This window comes from Coturnix japonica, chromosome 5 (assembly GCF_054131305.1).
Source record: "Coturnix japonica strain WE chromosome 5, WE-NBRP24, whole genome shotgun sequence".
NCBI classification, from domain to species: Eukaryota; Metazoa; Chordata; class Aves; order Galliformes; family Phasianidae; genus Coturnix; species Coturnix japonica.
Window position 1 is genome coordinate 15,136,686 of NC_140667.1, and position 20,259 is coordinate 15,156,944.

The 20,259-nt window shown below is 36.9% G+C and overlaps 1 protein-coding gene across 6 annotated transcripts in view; it reads left to right on the forward strand.

Moving 5' to 3' along the window:
• Positions 1–20,259, forward strand: part of GALNT18 (polypeptide N-acetylgalactosaminyltransferase 18) — a 224,944-nt gene that overhangs the window by 160,884 nt on the left and 43,801 nt on the right. For 3 of the 6 annotated variants that reach the window (XR_014946434.1, XR_014946435.1, XR_014946436.1), the window contains 5 exons: positions 1,471–1,654; positions 2,862–3,059; positions 5,510–5,624; positions 13,473–13,553; positions 20,020–20,205. Coding sequence is in view for 3 of the 6 variants with exons in the window: in XM_015864042.2 (XP_015719528.1) it covers positions 1,471–1,654; positions 2,862–3,059; positions 5,510–5,624; positions 20,020–20,205 (683 nt within the window). In the remaining 3 variants the exon portion in view is untranslated. The remainder of the gene's footprint in view (positions 1–1,470; positions 1,655–2,861; positions 3,060–5,509; positions 5,625–13,472; positions 13,554–20,019; positions 20,206–20,259) is intronic. The other 3 variants (XM_015864042.2, XM_015864041.3, XM_015864044.3) reach the window with 1 other exon arrangement.

Here is a 20,259-nt window from a genome sequence, read left to right on the forward strand (position 1 = left end):
GGAAACTTATCTGTTCCTCTTTTTCGGACTGAGAAAGAAGACATTTATCTCCTTCCAAATGACAAATATTTAACATGACTTTAAAAAAAAAAAAAGTTACAAAAACAATAGCAGAGTTATTGGTTATGTTCTTGAAACAAACAACAACAAAACCTGCAACCAAAACTGTTGTACTTCAGTATCCTCAAACTAATTGGGCTCCTCTTGCTTTCCAGTGTTTTAGTCTGGCTAACAGGAGAATTCTGTAATGAAAAGTTTCTTCATTTTATGCTAGCCAGAACGTTGCAAGCTACAGTCAAGGGACAGCTTGGCCTTGAAAGCCTGAGTCAAGAGGTTTTTCTCCCTAGGACAATTAAACCAAAACTGAAGAGGTTGCTTGGGAAGCAACCCTCCATGGCAGCATCCAAGCACTGACCCTCTGTGCTGGGCTGTCCAATGCCATCTACGTGCTGTGCAAGCACAATGCAACGGCCAAGCAGAGCTTAAAATGTAAATGGACTGAAAAGAAGAAATCGGTGCAGTGACCATGTTTCTTAGATGGGGAATTGATTTATGAAGAAGTGGTTTGCTCAAGTTTTCAAAGACAAGACTAGACAGCATTAGCTTTTAATGTGGATCTGATGATTTCCAGTTTATTATCATAACCACGGGAACATTATTCAGCCTAACAACAGACATTTATGGATTATGGAAAATTGGGATGAAAGGGCATTTAACAGTGCTGAGGGAATTCTTGGTGATACTGTAACATAAATAGAGCATAGCAATGCTAATAAGTAGGAATAAACAGTGCTTTCAGTTAATAATATTGAACAGCATGCCTGAGTCCTACCTTTTGTATTTCCTCATACAGTCATCTTTATGTCATGGATGCAATAACTGCTGATAAATTAAAAAAAAAAAAAGTTATTCTATTTTAATTAGGATTAGTTTTCCTCTTCTGCATTTGCTGGTCTGCATCCTACTAAAAAAAGAGCAGACATTGTGGAAGTTCTTAGTAGAGGAAGAAAGTTGTTGAAGTTCCAAAGTAGCAGTGGAAAATAATTCATTATATTTTTCTTGAAGTATTGCTAAGTTTGGCATATATTTCTGGGAATATGGGATATGTTACCATAGCAGCAAATAAGGTAAGTAATACGCACTTATGTAGCTATGGTCCACTGTGACTGAATGCTTTATATTATGGCATGTTAATATTCAATGCTTACAGGATTCTGGCAATCAATTAGGCTGAATTATTACACTTGGATTTATTTATTTTTATTTCTTGATAATTTGTGGTCCTTATGTTGGTGGCTTTTTTTGTTGTTTTTTTCTCTTTTTAAGATTTGACTACTTGAGAGCTCGTAGTAGTTAAATCAAATTGCAGTATTCCCCTGTGTGAAGAACCTTGTTTTGCTGGAGGAACAGATTTCTACATCTTGGCAAACCGATGCTTCTTGTTAACATCTAATTCTTTCCTTTGTGCAGAAGAACTCAAGGAGAAACTAAAGAAGTATGTTGATGAAGTAAATGCCCGGAAGCCTGGTTTCATCAAGGTTGTCCGACACAGCAAACAAGAGGGGCTGATTAGATCTCGAGTTAGTGGATGGAGAGTAGCAACAGCACCAGTAGTTGCTCTCTTTGATGCCCATGTGGAATTCAATGTGGGATGGTATGTGTCTGCTTGCACCTTCTTAAAAGAAGGCACGCTTTCTAAGCACTACTTATAAATTAATAAATGCTATTTCTCTTGCATATTGATTGAATGCAAATTAGCATTCTGAAACTTTTTATTAAAAGTTTCAGAGATGGGCATATTCATGAAGAATGCATTTGTGCTATGTAATGTAATCTAGATCTATTTTGTGTGTGATATCTAGAGGTGTGATTAAAATTTATTTAACTCTATTGGAAAACTGCATGCTAAGTGAGCTCCTGTTTCCTGTATCTAAAATATCTGAATCTATTATGTATTACTGCTTTTTTTTTTTTTTTTTTTTTTTTTTCTTTCAAACAAGTGGTAAATAGTAATTTTGGCATGAAGAAGCTGAGAAAGGTGGGCCAGTTACAGATAGGGAGGAGCTGTCTGCAGTTAGAAGCAGCACACTTATGATTCAGGTTTTGCTCCTTTGTGTTACTTGAGTTCTCTTCAAATCTCAGGGCAGTATTTTAAATTATTCTTAGGAAACAGAACATGTTTAACATTTGTGTAGCTTCCAAATATGTGAATATGTGAAATATGTGAACCTGTAAAACTACTGAAAAAAATTCCTACTTTCTATGCCTGTGTCTTTCAGAAATCAGCTCCCTCCAGTAATACTCTTTATGGGCAAAGGGCTGAAGGAAACTGACCTCCTTTTAATAAAAAATGTTTCTTTTATGTTCTGCAGTGTAAATAAAGATACATTACTTTTTCCTCTGATGTTGCTGCTCTGTGCAAAAGTAGCATGTAACTAAAAACATATATTTGAACTTGTTTGATCTAGATTTAATATCTATCTTTTCTTGAGTAAAAAAGATTGTAAAAAGGCAGGAGGTGCTGTCCATAGGATAAATCTATTATTAACCCTGATTTTCATGCCCTTGATAGTATTGAGAGCCTGAGGTTGTTACTTGGTAGCAAGGATGTAAATGCTCTGTAGTATGCAGATAGTAATTTCTTCAGTTCTTCAACTAACACTAAGGATAATAACAGGGCAGCCTTGATGAAGTAGTGTAGTGTGTTATTTTGGGGCAGATCTTACTCTGCCCCATCTCTATCTCAAAGCAAAGAGAACTCTGAATGGCTTTCTGAAATGAACAGTGTAAGCTGCTATGTCCATCAGTGCTATCCTTCTACTGACATTGCCATTTTGGTTTTTTTTTTCCCCCTTTTTTAGGGCTGAACCAGTGCTCACTAGGATAAAGGAAAACAGAAAAAGGGTCATTTCTCCATCATTTGATAACATTAAGTATGATAATTTTGAAATAGAAGAATATCCCCTCTCAGCACAGGGGTTTGACTGGGAGCTATGGTGTCGTTACTTGAACCCTCCTAAGTCATGGTGGAAACTGGAGAACACAACTGCTCCAATAAGGTAATGTGCAACTGTGACCTAGATTAGTGTACCACAGGAAATGCTCATCTAGATGTGACAGATGGTGAGTGGTCTCAGCTATGTAGTAGGTTTACTGACTAATGTTAAATTAGATGTTAAATTAGTTAGATGTCCTTGAGCTGTCCTCTTTTGCATTTCTCCTTGGCACCATACACATTTATTAAGAAAACTTTTATCAGGAGATCTTTTAAAATAGGTTTCATTGTAATTAGCATGGGGCTAAACACTTAGCCAAAGTGAAATAGTACACTTGAATGCTCAGTAGCTCTCCAGTCTCCAAATGTTGTCTTCTAATTTAGTGGTAATGGGCCAGTAATTACATTTTCTTTACAAATACATTATGTAACAGTATTTCTAACAGCTGTATTCTTTATAGTACTGCCATATAGCCTTATAGTTGTTTTTTCTTTATGACATAAGAGTCAATGCTGGCTGACCAGCAACACGTAATCAATGACTTATGTCCTTACTTTGATACAGTCTACCTCTGTATTTGCTTTTCCGGTCCGGAGTCAGGCCAACACAGAACAATACCTTTATCTCTGGAAGGAGGATAGACACCTCTGAATCCTCTCTGCGTCTCTGCTGTCTAGGCATTCACATCAAGGAAGTCATTAGTACCTGTACTCTAGCTCTCTGCAGAATGAAGGGATGAAGACCGCATTCACCAGCTGCAAAGCAGAACCTTAAATAGCAGTGGCCACATGAGGGATTAATCAGTAGCAACTTGTTCCGTGCAGTCTGTACAAGGGATATCTTTCATCCAGCAGTTCTGTCTTTTCAGACAGACATCTCTCATTGGGAGTTGTTGGCTTAGACACACTGAGCTGCTCTGATCCAGCTGATGGTCATTTGATCAGGACTCAGAATTGGAAAGTAGTAGCTAAAAATTGACAAGTTTGCCACAGACATAAAGAGGTGGTAATTTCCACATCATAGGAAGTGTTTCATGTTTTAATGAACAGTGTTAGTTATTTGAAAATACTTTGAAATATTGTGCTAATTCCTGGAGAGGCAAATCTGTATTAACAATGATGACTCTTTAGGGAAAGGTAGTTATGCTCAATAAAGGACTAATCTTCAGTTCCATTTTATCCCAAAGCTCTATACATCGTATTTTAGGGTAAGCATCTTTTATGAATATTGGATGCTTAGTTTGGTTTGGTTTTTTTCTTTTTTCCTAGTCCCTTCTTTCCCTGGAGCCTTTTTTTTTTATTTTTTTTTTTTAATGAAATACAGTGTATGCATGTGCTGGATAATTATTTTTTTTTCTTTAAAAGCTACACATATTGATGGTATCTGTCATGCCTTCAAATGTGCCTCTAGAATTATTAAAAGAAAAAAAAAAAAAGAGCAAGTATTCTGAAAAATTCTTGAAAAACAAAAACAGTTAATTTCTTCATTATTCATCATTTGTAAATCTATCAGAAACAATCTTTCATTGTTGTGAATCGTGTACAAAAGCACTTCAAATCAAAAGCAGAAATGTAGGTATTTCTGTAGAAGTGTACAGCTTGTGATTAAGACATCCTATAATCTGTTTGGAAGCAGATGTCTACACTTATTGCAGCTTGAGTGTTTCTAGTAAGTGCAGAGTGATTTCCCATTTGCTGCTCATTAATATCCTGTTGTTCCCCAAGTTTCAAATGGCCACATAATAATCAGGAAAGACATTTTATTTCATGTCAGTATGCATTATAAGGTAGGAAAACAAGTGAGAACTCCACTCCACTCTGCATTCTCTGCCGCTGAATTTCCTACAGGTGAAATTAAACTCAGTGGTTGAACTCTTACCTTCTTAATATTAGCTCTACTTAGTAGAAGTTGGCTAATTCAGGTCATGACATAAATGAGCTTACAGGTTTGGGAAAGATATGTGACTTGTTTAGATTTGGTTCAGCACAACAGATTGGTGTTACAGGATACTGGTAAGTTAGACATTTCTTGATTCAGGATTGTAGAACCTGGAAGTTCCTATTCAAGCAATTACCTCTTCTTTAAAATATGCTTAAAGATAAATGTTTTCTTAATTGCAGATGAATGTAGCTTCTGGCCAAACACACAAAAACATGAGTCACTGGGTAGCTTTGTTAATTAGACAAGAAACTTGAGAACTTAGCAGAGGCAAACTGCTCCACATTTTGCCTAAAATGCCTGATGCCCCATAAACAAAGCTGGAGCTCTTGGATCTAGTGTTCTGATGAATGTGTTTGTCCAGTCATTTTGAATCTATTTTCCCTTAGTAATGCTTATTTCACTATAGAATCAAGGATGTTGGAAGACAAAGCTGTCTAAAACTCTTTCAGAAACACTTCCCTAAGAATCAGTCTGACATGCTCTTTGAGCCAGCAATGATAAATATAATCAGTTTCTGAATAATAAAAATGTGTATTTTGTTAATTTTGTTTTCTCCTGCTTTTTTCTTCCAGAAGCCCTGCATTAATTGGGTGCTTCATAGTAGACCGAGAATATTTCCAAGAGATTGGCTTGCTAGATGAAGGCATGGAAGTGTATGGAGGAGAGAATGTGGAACTTGGAATCAGGGTAAGAAATGTATCCACCTGACATTGGTAACTTGTATTTAAAATACAACCTGATCTTCATTATGGGGTGGGGGAAAAAAATGTGGAGTCAGCAGTGTAGGGATGAATGCGTGAAAAAATGATGTATAACTCAAATCAAAGGGCAAAAGTTTGCTTTTTTTTTTTTTTAAGAGTTTGTATGGTAAAGGACAGAATTACAGAAATGGGTATTCTTTCATACAGCCGACAATGGTAGAATTCTGCACAGATGATAACTGAAATATGCAGGCATTTATGTTACCTTCCCTCTGTAGGGGAACTGAAGGTGTTCTGAAGTACATATATACATAAAGTACTGAAGTTGCGTAAGTGCATGTTCTCTTCCATCTGTGTACTGCATGCAGTATTTCCTGTGATTTGTGTACCTCTTTTATCTCTCTTCACAACCAAATACCATCCAAAAATACAGTGCTGTTCTGTTTGAGAATCTTTCAGGGTTTTTTTGATACAAAAGAAATTTTTAGCAGATAGGTGGTAATGAGAAATGGAACAACGTGTGTTATAAAATCTATATTCTAAATCCTTCTATTGAAATGCTTGTGGACCATTGTATTTTGTGCATTTGGTTATCAGAATAAAAACACATGATTATGTATTAGTAAAAAAAAGAAAAAGAAAAACTGTCTTTACAAATCAATTTTCTGATGAGAATATGAGGAAAAACAACCAAAAAAACCTCTCATTTTCACTTTTGGATTTCTGCAATTCTGTTACTACCATCTGTCAGAGGTAAAATGATATTGCAAGACTGAAGGGCAGGTACATTCTGTTACATTAGAGTACAGTTGTAAGGAAAGGGAGAGAGAAATGCAATACTGCTTCTTTTAATAACACCATTCTCTTGGCTGTGAGAGCCAAAGAGCCTTATTCTATTCCTGAAACCTGATTTTGCAGATCAGTGTTGCAATGAGTTGAAAATTAGTGTCACTTTGATTTTACTTTTCTTTTTTCAACTGACAAAACTAGTCTTCATGTGAGAGTAAGGAGTTATATCTGGTTCTGCATCGTGAAAAATGTTATCCATTCTGCTATACTTAGTCTTGCAGAACTTGTTCTTGAAGACCGCTTAGGTAGACAAGACCAGGGAGACACAAATCTCTTCACATTTGAAACTTTGGTGTAGACTGGATCACTGGAATAAGGCCCAGCTCTGATTTCCTTATGGCTTTTTTTCCCCGTCTCTAGCAAAGCCTGACCTACATAAAATACTTTCATCTGTAACAGATTGTAATGTGCAAGGTAGCATAAAGTATGCTGTCTCATCTAACTTTATCCTGACTTCTATCTGTGTTCCTGGCTCTATCAAAACAAATTACCAAGCAGATTTTTCAGTAGGTCATTACCTACTCTTCTTACAGTTCTCAGCATATCCTAAATAATACCACAATGAGTATAACTGTATAGTGCAATATTAGAACCTCTGTGAATCACTGTATTGTTTTTTCTGTTGCTAAGCTTTATAAGCAGGCTCCTATCCTCAATCACCTGCTTCTTCCCGCACTTCACAGGTATGTATCAGTGGCTGGCCTTACACTATTTCCTGACAAAATATGGATGGCTGCTCAGAATGTGCTGCTGCAGTGTCAGCAGCTGTGTCATTCACTTGCATTCCTAGCACTCACCCTTAGTGCTGCCATTTGATCTCCTTCAGTTAGGTCAGAAGGAGATTTCACACCAGATGTTCTGTCACTGCAGCGCCAAGTAATTACCTCTAGATTATCTGTGTTGCTTTCGGAGGCAGGGCCTGCTATGAATCAATAAAGGCAGTAGTTCTACAAAAACTATGTTGCAAAGATATTATTAGTGCAAAAATTGTTTCTGTTTTAAAAATTATGCTCTTGGGTTGTTCTGTCTGCTTCATTTTTGGTCACTATTTTCTTTGTTTAAAAAGCAACAGACTTTGCCCAGTATTCTGCTGTGCATTATACATTACCATGTAGGGGAAGGGAAGCAGACATCAAGTGTGCTCAAACTGGACTGGTGTCCAGGCTGTCTGACAAATAGGATGTTGTGTATTACATTCTCTCAGTTGATGGAGTTAGTTTTTTGTTTGTTTGTTTCCACATGTTCCAAGTTTCTTAGCAAAATTCAGACAGGCTGTTCCCTTTGCAGTGTTTAGGTACTGGAAAGCAATTCCTTCATTGATAAAATCTGTGCAATAAGCATGTAAGAAAAGATATTTTCAGAATGAGGAAAGGTAGCATTTAACAAACAGTAGCACAAGTAAGGAGCATTTGAGTTACCTGTTTGCCTCAAGGATGTTAAGCTGAACAAGGTTGTTATAGTACTATTTCATTCCAGGGGAAATAAACCTACTGTAAGCCAAACTCAGACATTAGCAGATACAGCATCATGTGATTACAGGACTGCAGGAGCCAATATCTCTGTGCCTGTGTGCAGAGGCAAAGCCTTATTCTCCATTTACTTTCTTGGCAGCTGAATCTTCAACAATGTAAGATAAGATTTAATCGCCTAGCTGAGATGCTTCTGAGAAGCAGTCGGCCTACTTAGGATGTCTTTTCATTATATAGGAGAAATCACCGCATCTTCTGAAGTCTTGAAATAGTTTGTTTTCAGCAGAACTAGCAGAGTTTTCACTGCATTGGGCCAGGAATCAGATCCTGATGCAGAGGAGACTTATGAAAATCTCTGAGGAGCAAATTTTGCCGCCTCATCACCTGAACAAATGTTTGTTTAGTTAGTTAGTTAGGTTTTTTTTGGTTTTTTTTTTGTTTGTTTTTTTTTTATGTCATGAGCATATGAAAATCCCAAATATTGGGAACTGAACCTAAAGCATTGTTTGCTGGTAAGCTGTAACAAGACAGAAAAAGGTGTTAGAGTGGAGGATTATTCACTTCATTCTCATGAGTTTGTTTTTCTTTTCAGAAGTATTCATCTGTTATTTGGAGTATTATTTTAATTCGTAAGATTTTTACCTTGTCTATGGCATCATCATAGTATTTGTAAGACATTAAACGTATAATCTAATATTAATACAATTCCATTTCCTTGAGCTGAAAAGTTAGTTCAAAACAGCAATGTGTTTTGAATCTTAGAAGCAACGTGGCATTTTCTTAAGCAGATATTTTCTTACAGAGCTTTTTATTTGACTCATCAGAAAATAAAGGCAGACTGTTTGACATGAGACTTGGCAGCACCCTTTTGAGTATCTCAGTCTCTTAGTCTGAGATTGCTGAAAGATTCATTTACTGTTTATTTGTAATCATTTGCAATTAAATGGTCTTAAGTTTGCTTCTAAGGGACCAGATTAAATTTGGAAGTTGAGATGGAATCACATTGCTTCTCTAAGAGAAGAAATGTCAATTTATAGCAAAAACAAAGTGTGGGTATAAGGCTGGGATTTATAACTTTTTCGTAGGCCCTCCTTCAAGGCTGTGTTTGGACTTGCATTACTTGCAAATAGAAGCTCCTATACAAAAGCCTCTACAAATCCTTTGCAGTCAATTTGATGCATTTAGTTAGATTCTGCACTAGGTGGTTCAGAACTAGATTTTAGTAGGCATCTTAGAGACCTGTCCCAGTTTTTACAGATACCAGCAGAAGATTCCCTAGCAAAAGTAAGCCTGTAGCAATTTTTTTGTCTTTTAAAGCAACCTCTGTGTCTGATGAAGCTTCCAAATGCTCTGTTCTGACAGACATTTTTTAGGAACAAATATTCAGTGATTTGCCTCAGGTCACAGACTAAGTCATCATCGGAGTTAAGGGAATGTAAGCTCAGGCTTTGAGTTAGAGTAATTATGTGTGCCAGAAAGACTTTGTGCCTGCAGATGAATTTATGTTCACAGGGATATAATAGCTTTGTTAAATGGGTAGAAGAAAATTTTGTTAGAATGTAATAGCTATTTAATGGAAAAGGAATGGGTCTTTGTCCCTCTGAAAGATATATCAAGACTCTGCATCAGATGACCTAGATGGAAAATTGCATTTATAGTTCAAACTGATTTCGGCACTCTACTATAATTTATAAATTGGATTTGTTATAACATAGCATTGTAATAAATACGTCATCTTAATTAGCTGTTGGTCTAAATGTTTGCTTGTTGAGCTAAAGTGAAGCTGATCCTGATGGGTTTTTTTCTGTGAGTAGAGATCTAAAGGAGAGAGGCTTATGGACAGAGAAGTAGGAATGAGTTTTTTGGCTAGAAAATTTTCCAGTATCCTTTGGGGGTACTGGCTGTGTAATATGGTCCCTTTATTGCAGAGCAAGATTAGAAGCCTGTCACACCATTACCCAATCTGCTTTTTTTTTCTAAATGCCCAAGGTGACTACTTCTTTCTTTGTTTTTTCTGCAAGGTGATTGAGCTCCAGCTAGATTTATCTAATTGTTTTCCCTTTCTGAAATTCCCCCTGCATCCTCTTCTGGGATCATTATGGTAGACTGCTGGCTAGTTGGCCCATTCTGCCCTTCTGTGCCTACAAGCCTATTGCTTGTTTACACGTCCAATCATTTCTATTCCAAAGTATTTGTGTACCCTTATGGTTTCTCACTTGAAATCTCTATGCCCTTGTAAAAATGTTCTTTTTGATAATAATGAGCAAGTGCAGATACCTGCATTTGTTCCCAAATCTCTGTATTTATCTGAAAGCATTTTGAACTTTTCCTTCTTTTCTTTAAAAGTTTCCAGCAATTTTATCTGTCAGTATTTCTGATATAGACCACAAATGATAGTGAACATATTACATGTAAATAGATTTCAGTTTTCATTGAGGAAAAACCTTTGGACAATGCACAAGTCATGCTGTAGTCTCACAGCACATTAGAATTAAGCAGCTCTGATGGTTTATATTTCTTCCTCGCCTTCCTGTTGCAGTGAGGATTGCATGGGCTTGGCTTGTGCCAGCACAGCTGCCTGAAAGGCTGCACTGTATTCTGTCTATCTGAACGCATCCAGTTCAGGCACAAGCTTCACATTTCAACTTTTTTTGTTTAACCGCAGGAATATGTTTCATGTTAATCAAGTCGTGTTTTGCCATGCTATTTCACATTACTGTTGTGTGAGGAAAATTGGGAGGCGGGTGTGCCAAGAGGTAAAAATAACTGGAAGGGAGCAGACAAAGTTAGGAAAATTTTCATATGGCTGTGTTTACAAGGAGGGAGAGCAGCAGGGTGTGTCATCTGTGAACAGCATCCATTTCGTCCTTCGTGCTGAGAACCCTTCCATGGCACTCTGCAGAGCCACCTGGATGTTTCCCCCAGCCCCCTTCAGAATAATGAATCCAGATGTCCCCCATTTGTGCACTGTCAGCTGCCATTACTTTCTGTAGTCTTCAAGTCATATTTTAAGATTGATTTTTATAAGTAGGCTGTAGCCCTTTACACTGGTGAGTGTTTCACTTTACAGAAGAAGCCCTTAGTGTTTGATGTTGGATTCTGTTCAGTAATGTTGGGGTGGTGATGTGTGAAGGGCGAGAACTGAGAAATACAGAGAGTATTCTCAGTTGCTCCTTTTGGTAACGCTTAAATATTGCTTTTGATGATTCTGATTTTTCTTTCCCTTTGCGTTAAAACTTTCTTTTATTTTTATCCTTTTTGTGAATTAAGAGAACATTATTAGACTGAACTCTGCAAGAAAAAGATTCTAAATATGAACAAAACTTTACTAATAGGGAGTAGCCAGTGCATTTCATAGCCCACCCTTTCACCAAGGGAAAGAGAAAATTCTTGGCAGTGCAAATACAATGGAAACACTTGACTAGCACTCTGTGTTACCAGTAGCTGCTTCTCATTGGTAGGGTTAATTTTGTTTTGGAAATGACCTCACCACATTAACATCCTGAATCCCAAGGTGAAACAGACTAAATTTCTCTATTTTTAGAGCTGTTGTTTGATCAGAAAAATAAACAGCCTCTATTGAGAATAAAAGAAGGAATTGCTTCTGAACTGTTACACATCTAGATAGATGTCATAGATGTCAGTTGGGATATCAACAGGAACTGACTTTTGGTGGCTTTTTCTGTTTCTTTGTGCCAAGCCTCCTGTAAAATAACTGTTTTTTAATTTCCCACGAGTGCCCCAGCAGGTAACATGCAACTACAGTATGTGTAATTGTACATAGAGACAGTTTTACCTGTCTGCCAATTTACCTGTCTTTCCTTTTTCTTCCCTCCCACCCCATAACCCCCTGCCCCCCAGAGGATTAACAACTCCCACAGGAAAGTGAATGATTGATACAGCACCAGTTAATATGTCACATTGTTCTACCTTTGGAGGAAGGGGGAAGAGGCACTTGGAGATTTCTCACAGATGCTTTTCCAGTCGTTGTGCCTATGTGGCTGCACATTATCAGCTGAGCTTTATTACAGACATCTGGATGTTTTATGAAAGGAAATTGTTGTTTACAGTGGAATTGAAAGGAGTAAAACATTTCTAAGTCAATATGCAGTTATAAATCAGTGGACTCAGGTCAGATACAATTTAATTAGAGCATTATTGTAAAGTAGCCTGATGTTTAATCTCTCTCTTCACCTTATGTCACTGCATGGAGGAAATAACATTTTAGCTGGTATTATTTCTTGGAGTAATCTGAGAGGATGATGTTTTAAGGTGATATTGGGGGGGGGGGGGGGGAGGGGGGTATCTGCCTGGAATTTAATCTTTATTGAGAGCTCTTAGTTCTGCAAGACTGAGTGAGTAATCTAATAAAGATCAGAGAAAGATCTGTGTAAGGGGCAAGGAATTGTACTGTAAAATAACTGGTTAGATGACCAAGATGGATTCAGTGAGGACTTAGTGTGTTTGGACTGAAGCTGAAAAAGCCGAACACCTTTACACATCACAGCACCTTCAGCTTGGTCTTTTGGTACTGAATACAAGTCTTCAGGATAAGTGCAAGGTCAAGAAGAGTGATCAAGCTGAGTGCGGCTGTGGTTGGGTTGAGAAAGGCAAAAACATTAGTGAAGGTTGGTGAGATATGTTGCTCCATGAATACTAGACCGATGGTGACCTGGTCATTCAATTTGCTTTGTTTTAACCTTTTAGGGGAAAAGTGATTTATTTGACTTCATATTCTTGACATAAACTTGACAATGTAGTGATTTATGTCACATACTGTGCCTACTATTGAGATAGACAAATCTGGAAAAGAACAGAATGGAACCTTATGCCTTACCCCTGAAGCATTTTATCTCCTGTAGTAAGGCATGCTGTAGCTTCCTGCAATTAACAAACAGCAACACAACATAGGTAGTTTAATAATGACTGGTGAAGGTTTTACAGCACGTAAGTGCAGAATTAACTGCTGCCGAACAACAAAAATTTCTAAGAATATAATGAAATGAATAACTGAAAGGGGGGGGGGGGAGGAAACCTACTAGTAATATAATACCGGAAAGAATCTTTACGTGTGTTACATTTTGAATTAGGCTTTTCTGTAAAGGCATTATTAATGTGAAATGAGGCTTATGAGACAATTATGGATGACTTCAAAAGTAAGATTGAAGGGGGTAATTTACATTTTACAAATTGAGAGTGGCTCTACTTATGTTAGTGTTCTTATTTTCTTTTAAAAGTTCTTTCACATTGTGGGGAGGGTGTTTTTTTGTATTATCAGTGTGGTTGTAGAAAAAAGCTGTCAGTGCACTAATGTATGTTTACCTGAAAATGAGAGGCTTGAATGATGGTAGGTAGAGAAGTCTTGAAAAACCTCAAAGGGCTTTAGTAAAACAGCAGGATTAGTTTAAAAAAATCTTTCTCTTTGGTCTGTGATGTGCAACAATCTGCGTATCGTTTTGAGATCTGGCTGAAGGCAGTCACTTGAAATTGTTACACCCCAATTTTCTGCTCTGCAGGAGTGTTCGCCAAGGACATGATTCTCTTCTCCAGCCCTTTCAGTATCTAGAAGCTGGGAGTAAAACAGAAACTTGGCTTGAGTAAGCAGTGTTTTTTCTTTTTCTTACTGCCCACCCATATTCCAGTTTTTTTTTAATTTTTTTTTTATTTTTTCCTCCCATTCTCAGTTTATGTGACTCAGGACAGGACTCTGCATTCAATTCTCCTGCTAGGGCAGACTTCTGTAGTGAGAACACCTTGTCTGGGCCCATTAGGATAAGCAAAACTGTGCATGTTTTTTTGCTGATTTTGGCTAATGTTCTCTGAATTCAACAATACTTATTGTAACTACTGCATTTGTTCAGTGAACACTATATTACTTCAATGGAGATGCACCTAAATAAAGATTAATGTATTTCATACAGCAAGCATAACTTTTAGCTTTGCAGGGACAGACAGCCAGTTATACGTAACAACTCATAACAAACTTACAGGGTTCAGTTCAAAACCCACTGTATGCTACTGAAAACATGCATATAGATTTCAGTAGTTTGTGACCATCCTCCCTATCCTTTCCACAACCAGCTGTCAGAGAACTAGCTATTAAGATACCAAAATGTTCACGGACCCTGCTCATGGTATAGGATAAAAAGTAGTTTCTTTGTACTTGCCTGTAAAGCACTGACCTCATTACTGGCTACTGGTAAACGATTAACAAGATTCACAACTATTTTCTGTATTAAATTGTTCCCCAAAATATTTGTTAAAGGTAATTAGTTCTTTTTTTCCACAGTAATAATTAATTCACATGGACTCTTTTTCTTCTCCTCCAAGGCATCTATAATGAGTTTTTAAAATTATTTTGTCTGCTGTGAACCTCACAGAAGCTAGAAATTGCTTCAGCTTCTTGAGGGATCCCAACAAACTACTTAATTATTAAAAAGTTTTGTTTGCAGTCAAAATGAAACGATGGTTTCAAACAAAGTCCTATCATTTCTTAGAGAAGCTGCATGATCTGTGTAAATTTAATGAGTACAGTACATGCTAATAAACTCTCAACATCATGTAGGATTTATATTTTTATTAGATTAAGCTTCCACAACATGAAAAGAGCACTCAGTGATTAAAGAGAGAAAAAGAAACACTATTAACAAGGAAGTGCTATATTATTTTATAGTGAAATATAGATTAAATATTCAAGGGAAGAATTTGCTACAGAATTACAATTGTTTTGATTAAACATGCAATTTCAAATATGTTTAAATGCAATTTAAAAGGATTTACTAAAAGGATATGAATTTAAAAACATAAATGAGTAGAAATATAGACTCTTTGTCTAGTAAAATATTTTGCAGAAATGAATGAAGTTTGCTCTAAAAGCATTTGACCAGTTTATTTTATGCATGTGTAAGGATGTCACCTGCCGCTGGTCCACACTGCAGGTTATGCAAGTGCTGTCACTACTGCCTCTACATAGGTGGAAGTGGGTGAGTTGTGACAGTGCTTATGTCTTTAAAAACGCTTGAAGGATCGATCTGATGTGTTTCTGCTTCTGCCATTGTCCCACTTGTGCTATCCCACTGGAGTGCCACCTTTTGGTCCCTTACTCCTTCAACAGGTGATGTGCTGTGCCACCATCCACTTCTCTTTGCAGTGTTTTATATCTCATCTGCATTCCTGACCCTTGTAATGCAAAGAATGTGTTTTGTTTGCTCTGTAGGGCTACTTTATCCTTGGTGCACCTAAATTTACACAGGTGTAGGGCCACCATTATAATGCATATGTAAATGTGTGACGTCAATAAATTGATAGTAAGCTGTGCATAGATCTGGAACAAATTCTGTGCATACACTGGAACAACTGAGCATTTAAAAAGGAAGGTAGATTTCCATCTCCCTTTTTCAAATAGATTCTCTGCATTCTTTAGTGTTCCTGTTTTATCTATCTCACTTGCCTTGTTTAGTTCAGGTCATAGGCTCTGCTGGTTTTAGTCTTCCAGGTTACTAAGTGTTAGAAGTCACCTTGGCACTGCTACTGTGCCTTCATATCTTGCATTTTGCTCTTTGATAGTGAAGACAGAATCCTTTTAAGTGTAAGAAACTCTCTAAGGCCTTCTTGAGGGTATTCCAAGTACATGAACCTTCTTAGGGAATTCGGGAATATACAGCTATTTCTAAGACAATCTTTTGGATGTGAACATTGAAAACGTGCTGAAGGAACTTGAGTGTTCTTTAAAAGGAGTTTGTTCTTTTTCTAATAATTTTTTTTTTGCAAAGTAGACCAACAGGAGCAGAAACCTAAGAAAGTCCTCAAAGGGAAAGCAAACTTCCTGCGTTGCTGAGGCTTCAGCAGTGATATTGAGCAATCCCACAAAAATGCAGTCCATTGCACTTTGTTTTTGTTTGTTATTTTTTAAAAACATGGTCAGGACTTTGCCTTAAGGCAGTGCTGAGCCCCTGTGGTATAGTTCAAAAACTGGTGCTTTTCTGGAATGAAATGTGGATTGCCACTTAATGTATCAAGAAGATAAAAGTATACACCATTTTTGCAAGTGTATATGTATGTTTAGGGATTTGCCTGAAAATCGAGACTATGCCAGTAGTTTCCATCTCTTGATGCCAACAGTAAATGATCTTTGGGGCAACAGGAAAAGGTGCTACATTTCTTTTTAATCATAGGTTAGGAAATTCCTCAACCTTCTTCCTAACTGTTTCTTTATGAATGGGTTTGTCATTAAGTACATCACTGATTGCAGGGGCATAACACTCATAGGCAAAATATTTTACCTCAAATCATTGCCTATTGTAAAACAAACCAAAAGGTAGTAAAAGCTCTTTTATGTTTAGACTTTCTACTAAAATCACTGATGTTAATTTGTAATAATAAATAAATACATAAAAACTAAACTACAATAATTTTAGACCTTTATTTATAGGCATCACATAAAATAACAGAGCTGGGAACTGAAAAGGTGCTATTCAGTATGCTTAAAACCTGAATAAAGATTACTAATAGCAGCAAAAGAAAAATAGTTGTGGAATTCACAGGAAAAATGTGTGAAGGCATGAGAAATAGACTTCTCAGTTCCCATTCTTATTTCTTAACTTTAACAACAACCTTGTCTACAAGAATTTCATTAGATGAAATCATACCACTACAAAAGGCTTTGCTTTGAGCTGTCTTGAACAAAATATAGTTCTTAATATTAAAATGTTTGTTTTGTTTTTTAATTAAAAATATTCTTTCACATTGTGTTGGAGCCACAAGAAAAGGAGGAGAGTGGAGATAGGAATCATCAGATTGAATTGAGCAGTTGGTCTTAGGGAAGAATGAGTGAATGAAGTGTTGTTTTTGGCCTAAGTGAAAGAGATTTCCTTATTTCAAATATAACTGGGGAATATCAAAGAGAAACTAATACTTTCTGTAGCAGTCAGTTATTTCTGTGATAGTGTTTAGTACTGATATATCCTGCTTGTTGCAGTGTTTAGTATTCAGTATAGTAGGGCCAGCTAAACTGTGTTCCTTGGCTAGAGATCTTGTGCACACTTTGAAAAACTGAAAAATCCAAAGTCTGTTGAGATTCCAGGAGAGTATCATGCTATTTGGAAATCCACTTGGATGTCTCCCTACATTTCTTTGCAGCTGGTCTCTCAAAGTACAATGAAACTAAGAATTTGGACTAAAAATGTTTGTCCATGGCATTACAGTATGGTGATAAAGAGAGCGTATGGGAGAGAAAGATACTACAGCTTGTCCTTAGCACAAATCCTGACTTGCTCTGATGGCTTTTTGCCTTTATACAATGCTGCATCTCCTTTCACTCCCCTAGAATTATATAAGGCATATTGTAGCCTACACCTTGGGCAGCACTACTTGCCTAGTCCTATGAGAAACTGCAAACACCGTCCACACTGTAATTTATGGTTCCCATATTATCAGATCACATTTGTTACTTATTTATTCCTCTATTTAGAAAAAAAAAAAAAAAAAAAAAGAAATTGTTAATTACAGGACTCATCTTCATATATACAAACTATTAGCATATACAGCTAGTTTAGTTTTGGTGTATGTTAATCACATTTTCTTGGTTTGCAGGAGCTTTTTGGTCAGAAATAATGCAATTTGTTTTTGAAGTTCTTTAATGCAACCGGACTGCTCAGCCAGCATCTGTATTGAGAGCTTCTCCTTAGCATCAAATTTTTAAGTGAGTCTGTGGGTCTTGTAGTGCAATTAGTCTTTGAGAATAGAACAAAGGCTGAAATTGTTTGAGACAAAGGGATGGCTACTAAGTTAGGTTAATTGGATTTTCTTCAGGTGCTTGGCAAATCTTATTTACAAACTGTATGAAAGACTTGGTCATCTCAGAATGTTTTTTTGGAAACACCTATTGCTTCGTTGTAAAGTCAAATTAGAGTCTACTGATTACTGAATTGGTACTGAAATCACAGATGAATGCACTTTTCAAATTTTCAGACCCTATTTCAGCTTCTTATGGACAGTATTTTTGACGTAGTTTTTGCTGAAATGGCATTTAGGTTTAACTGTGAATATCCCACTAGAGATTTGCTGTTAAGATGCTGGATTTGGAGCAAGGCTATCCTTACTTGCAATGAGCAAAGCCTAGTCAGAGAAAGCAGGGCATGTAGTATGTGAATTGCCTCATCGTACACCAAGTTATGACCATCTTTATATCTTTCTGGTCTTTTGTTAAACTGCTTTAAACAGTGTAAAATGAATAACTCTGTAAATTTATAGTTGTGTGTCAGTGTTGTACTGAGAAATGGCTTGCATTGAAAGCAGACATCGAGTGAGTGAAGACTAGTGATATTTTCATTTAATCTTTGCTAGGAAATGTAGCTGAACCAGTTAGAGTTAATTCCTTGAGAACTAGTATTTTTGCAAGTTTGTTAAAGTAGACTGCCCATTTTGATTGAAAATTAGAAAGAAAACAAATGCTATTTCCAGATTACTATTTATTCCTGTGCCAAATTAATTGTCCAATTCTTTTTTTTTAACATCTATGAACATCTCGATTTCATTCTGTTGTTTGTAGTGTTTATATTTTTTTACTCTTACAGTTTTCCAAGATCTGGACACAAGCATATCAAAGTCATTTCAGTTCCCATGGTATGGCTGTGCCATAGGTCTATGAGATTTCTTGTCTTCCAGAGCACTTTGAAAACCAAGGCTCTATCTCTTCTCTCAGCATATGCTGACTGCAATTAGGCACCAGTTCAGAAAAGGCTTTGTATGCATTCTGAATCCATGCCACATTTTCTGGTCTCAGGAGCTGCCAAATGCCTAAATGCTGTATCCAAGCCAGATGTCTAAATATATAAAATGAATGACTGAACAAAGCACCTCCTTAGTAAAGCATATGCCTATAGGACTGACGCACCTGATGGGTATGAGACCAGCTCCAGAACATGATCTGCCCGCTCATATCCCTTGCGACTGAGAGACAGGCAGAATAATGTATATTTCTGGATGGGCTGTACAGGGGAGGAGTGCCTTCATTCTTGATTTTTGCTCTCTTGATATAGATTGCCAAGCCTTAGGAATCTCTGCTAGCAGTAAAGGCAAACTGTCACTTCTTAGTGGGGCATGCCTGTTTTTGGAATGCTATGTACTTGTTCAGGAACAGGAGCAGATGATTTGAGTACATACAGGATTTTTCCTGTGCAGTGTCCACTAAGCCTTGATCTTGTGAGGAAGTTTATATATTATGAGATACATAGCGTAAAATATTTGTAAAATATTCCAGCTACATCACTGATGGTTAAGGCTGCAGACGTCGTTTCCACTGTATCTGAAAGAACAGAAAGGAGATTCGAAATGAATACAGTACATATAATTAGTGTACATTATTTCAACTGTGATAGTCATCAAAACTGGAAAGTATATTGGAGTGGGTATATTAACCTACATTACAAGTGTTTTATCATTTGTAGGGTAATGTTTGTTGAAACTGTTTGTAGAGCATTTTCATAAGACTTCGCAGTCTTTGGCAATACTCCTCAAAAAAAAAAACCAAAAACAAACAAAAAACACAAACAACAAAAACATGATCATTTATATTTATTTGATGTTTATATTTATAGTCTTCCCAGACCCTGAAACTTTGGTGATCTTAAAAACTTCACTGGTGTAGTTTCCCTGTAATGAAAGGCTGGCTAGCCCCAGATTCTGAATGGTACGCGTGAGCACTGAGAGGGAATGTGCACAACCTAAGAGAAATGCCTACAAGGCATTAAAACATGAACCCAGACACTATTATATATGGATACTTAATAAATATTTTAATTAATACTCTTGAAGATAACTTAATTCATCCAAGAAAATTGTGATGAGATGCTACTTACAGCTAATTCTGTTGGAAGGTTAAGTAGTGGTGATAATTATCTCCTCCCACAACTGCTTAAAACATCTGTATAGTCAAGAAAGTCCTGAGCTGTTATTCCCAGTAACAGTGACAAGCACAGGAATTAAATAATTTCAGTGAGTTTTCTAAAGGACAGCAGTGGTATAGGGGCACTCTTGCTACCAGGCTGCTTTTTCTCTTCCTAGGTGTGGCAATGTGGAGGAAGTGTTGAGGTTCTGCCTTGCTCCAGGATTGCTCACATTGAAAGAGCACATAAACCATACACGGAAGATCTAACTGCTCATGTTCGGAGAAACGCACTGAGGGTGGCTGAAGTCTGGATGGATGAATTTAAGAGCCATGTCTATATGGCATGGAATATACCTCAAGAGGTGAGTAATGAAGACATGTGTTTGCAAGCTTTGTGTTTTGATTTTATTCTAGGA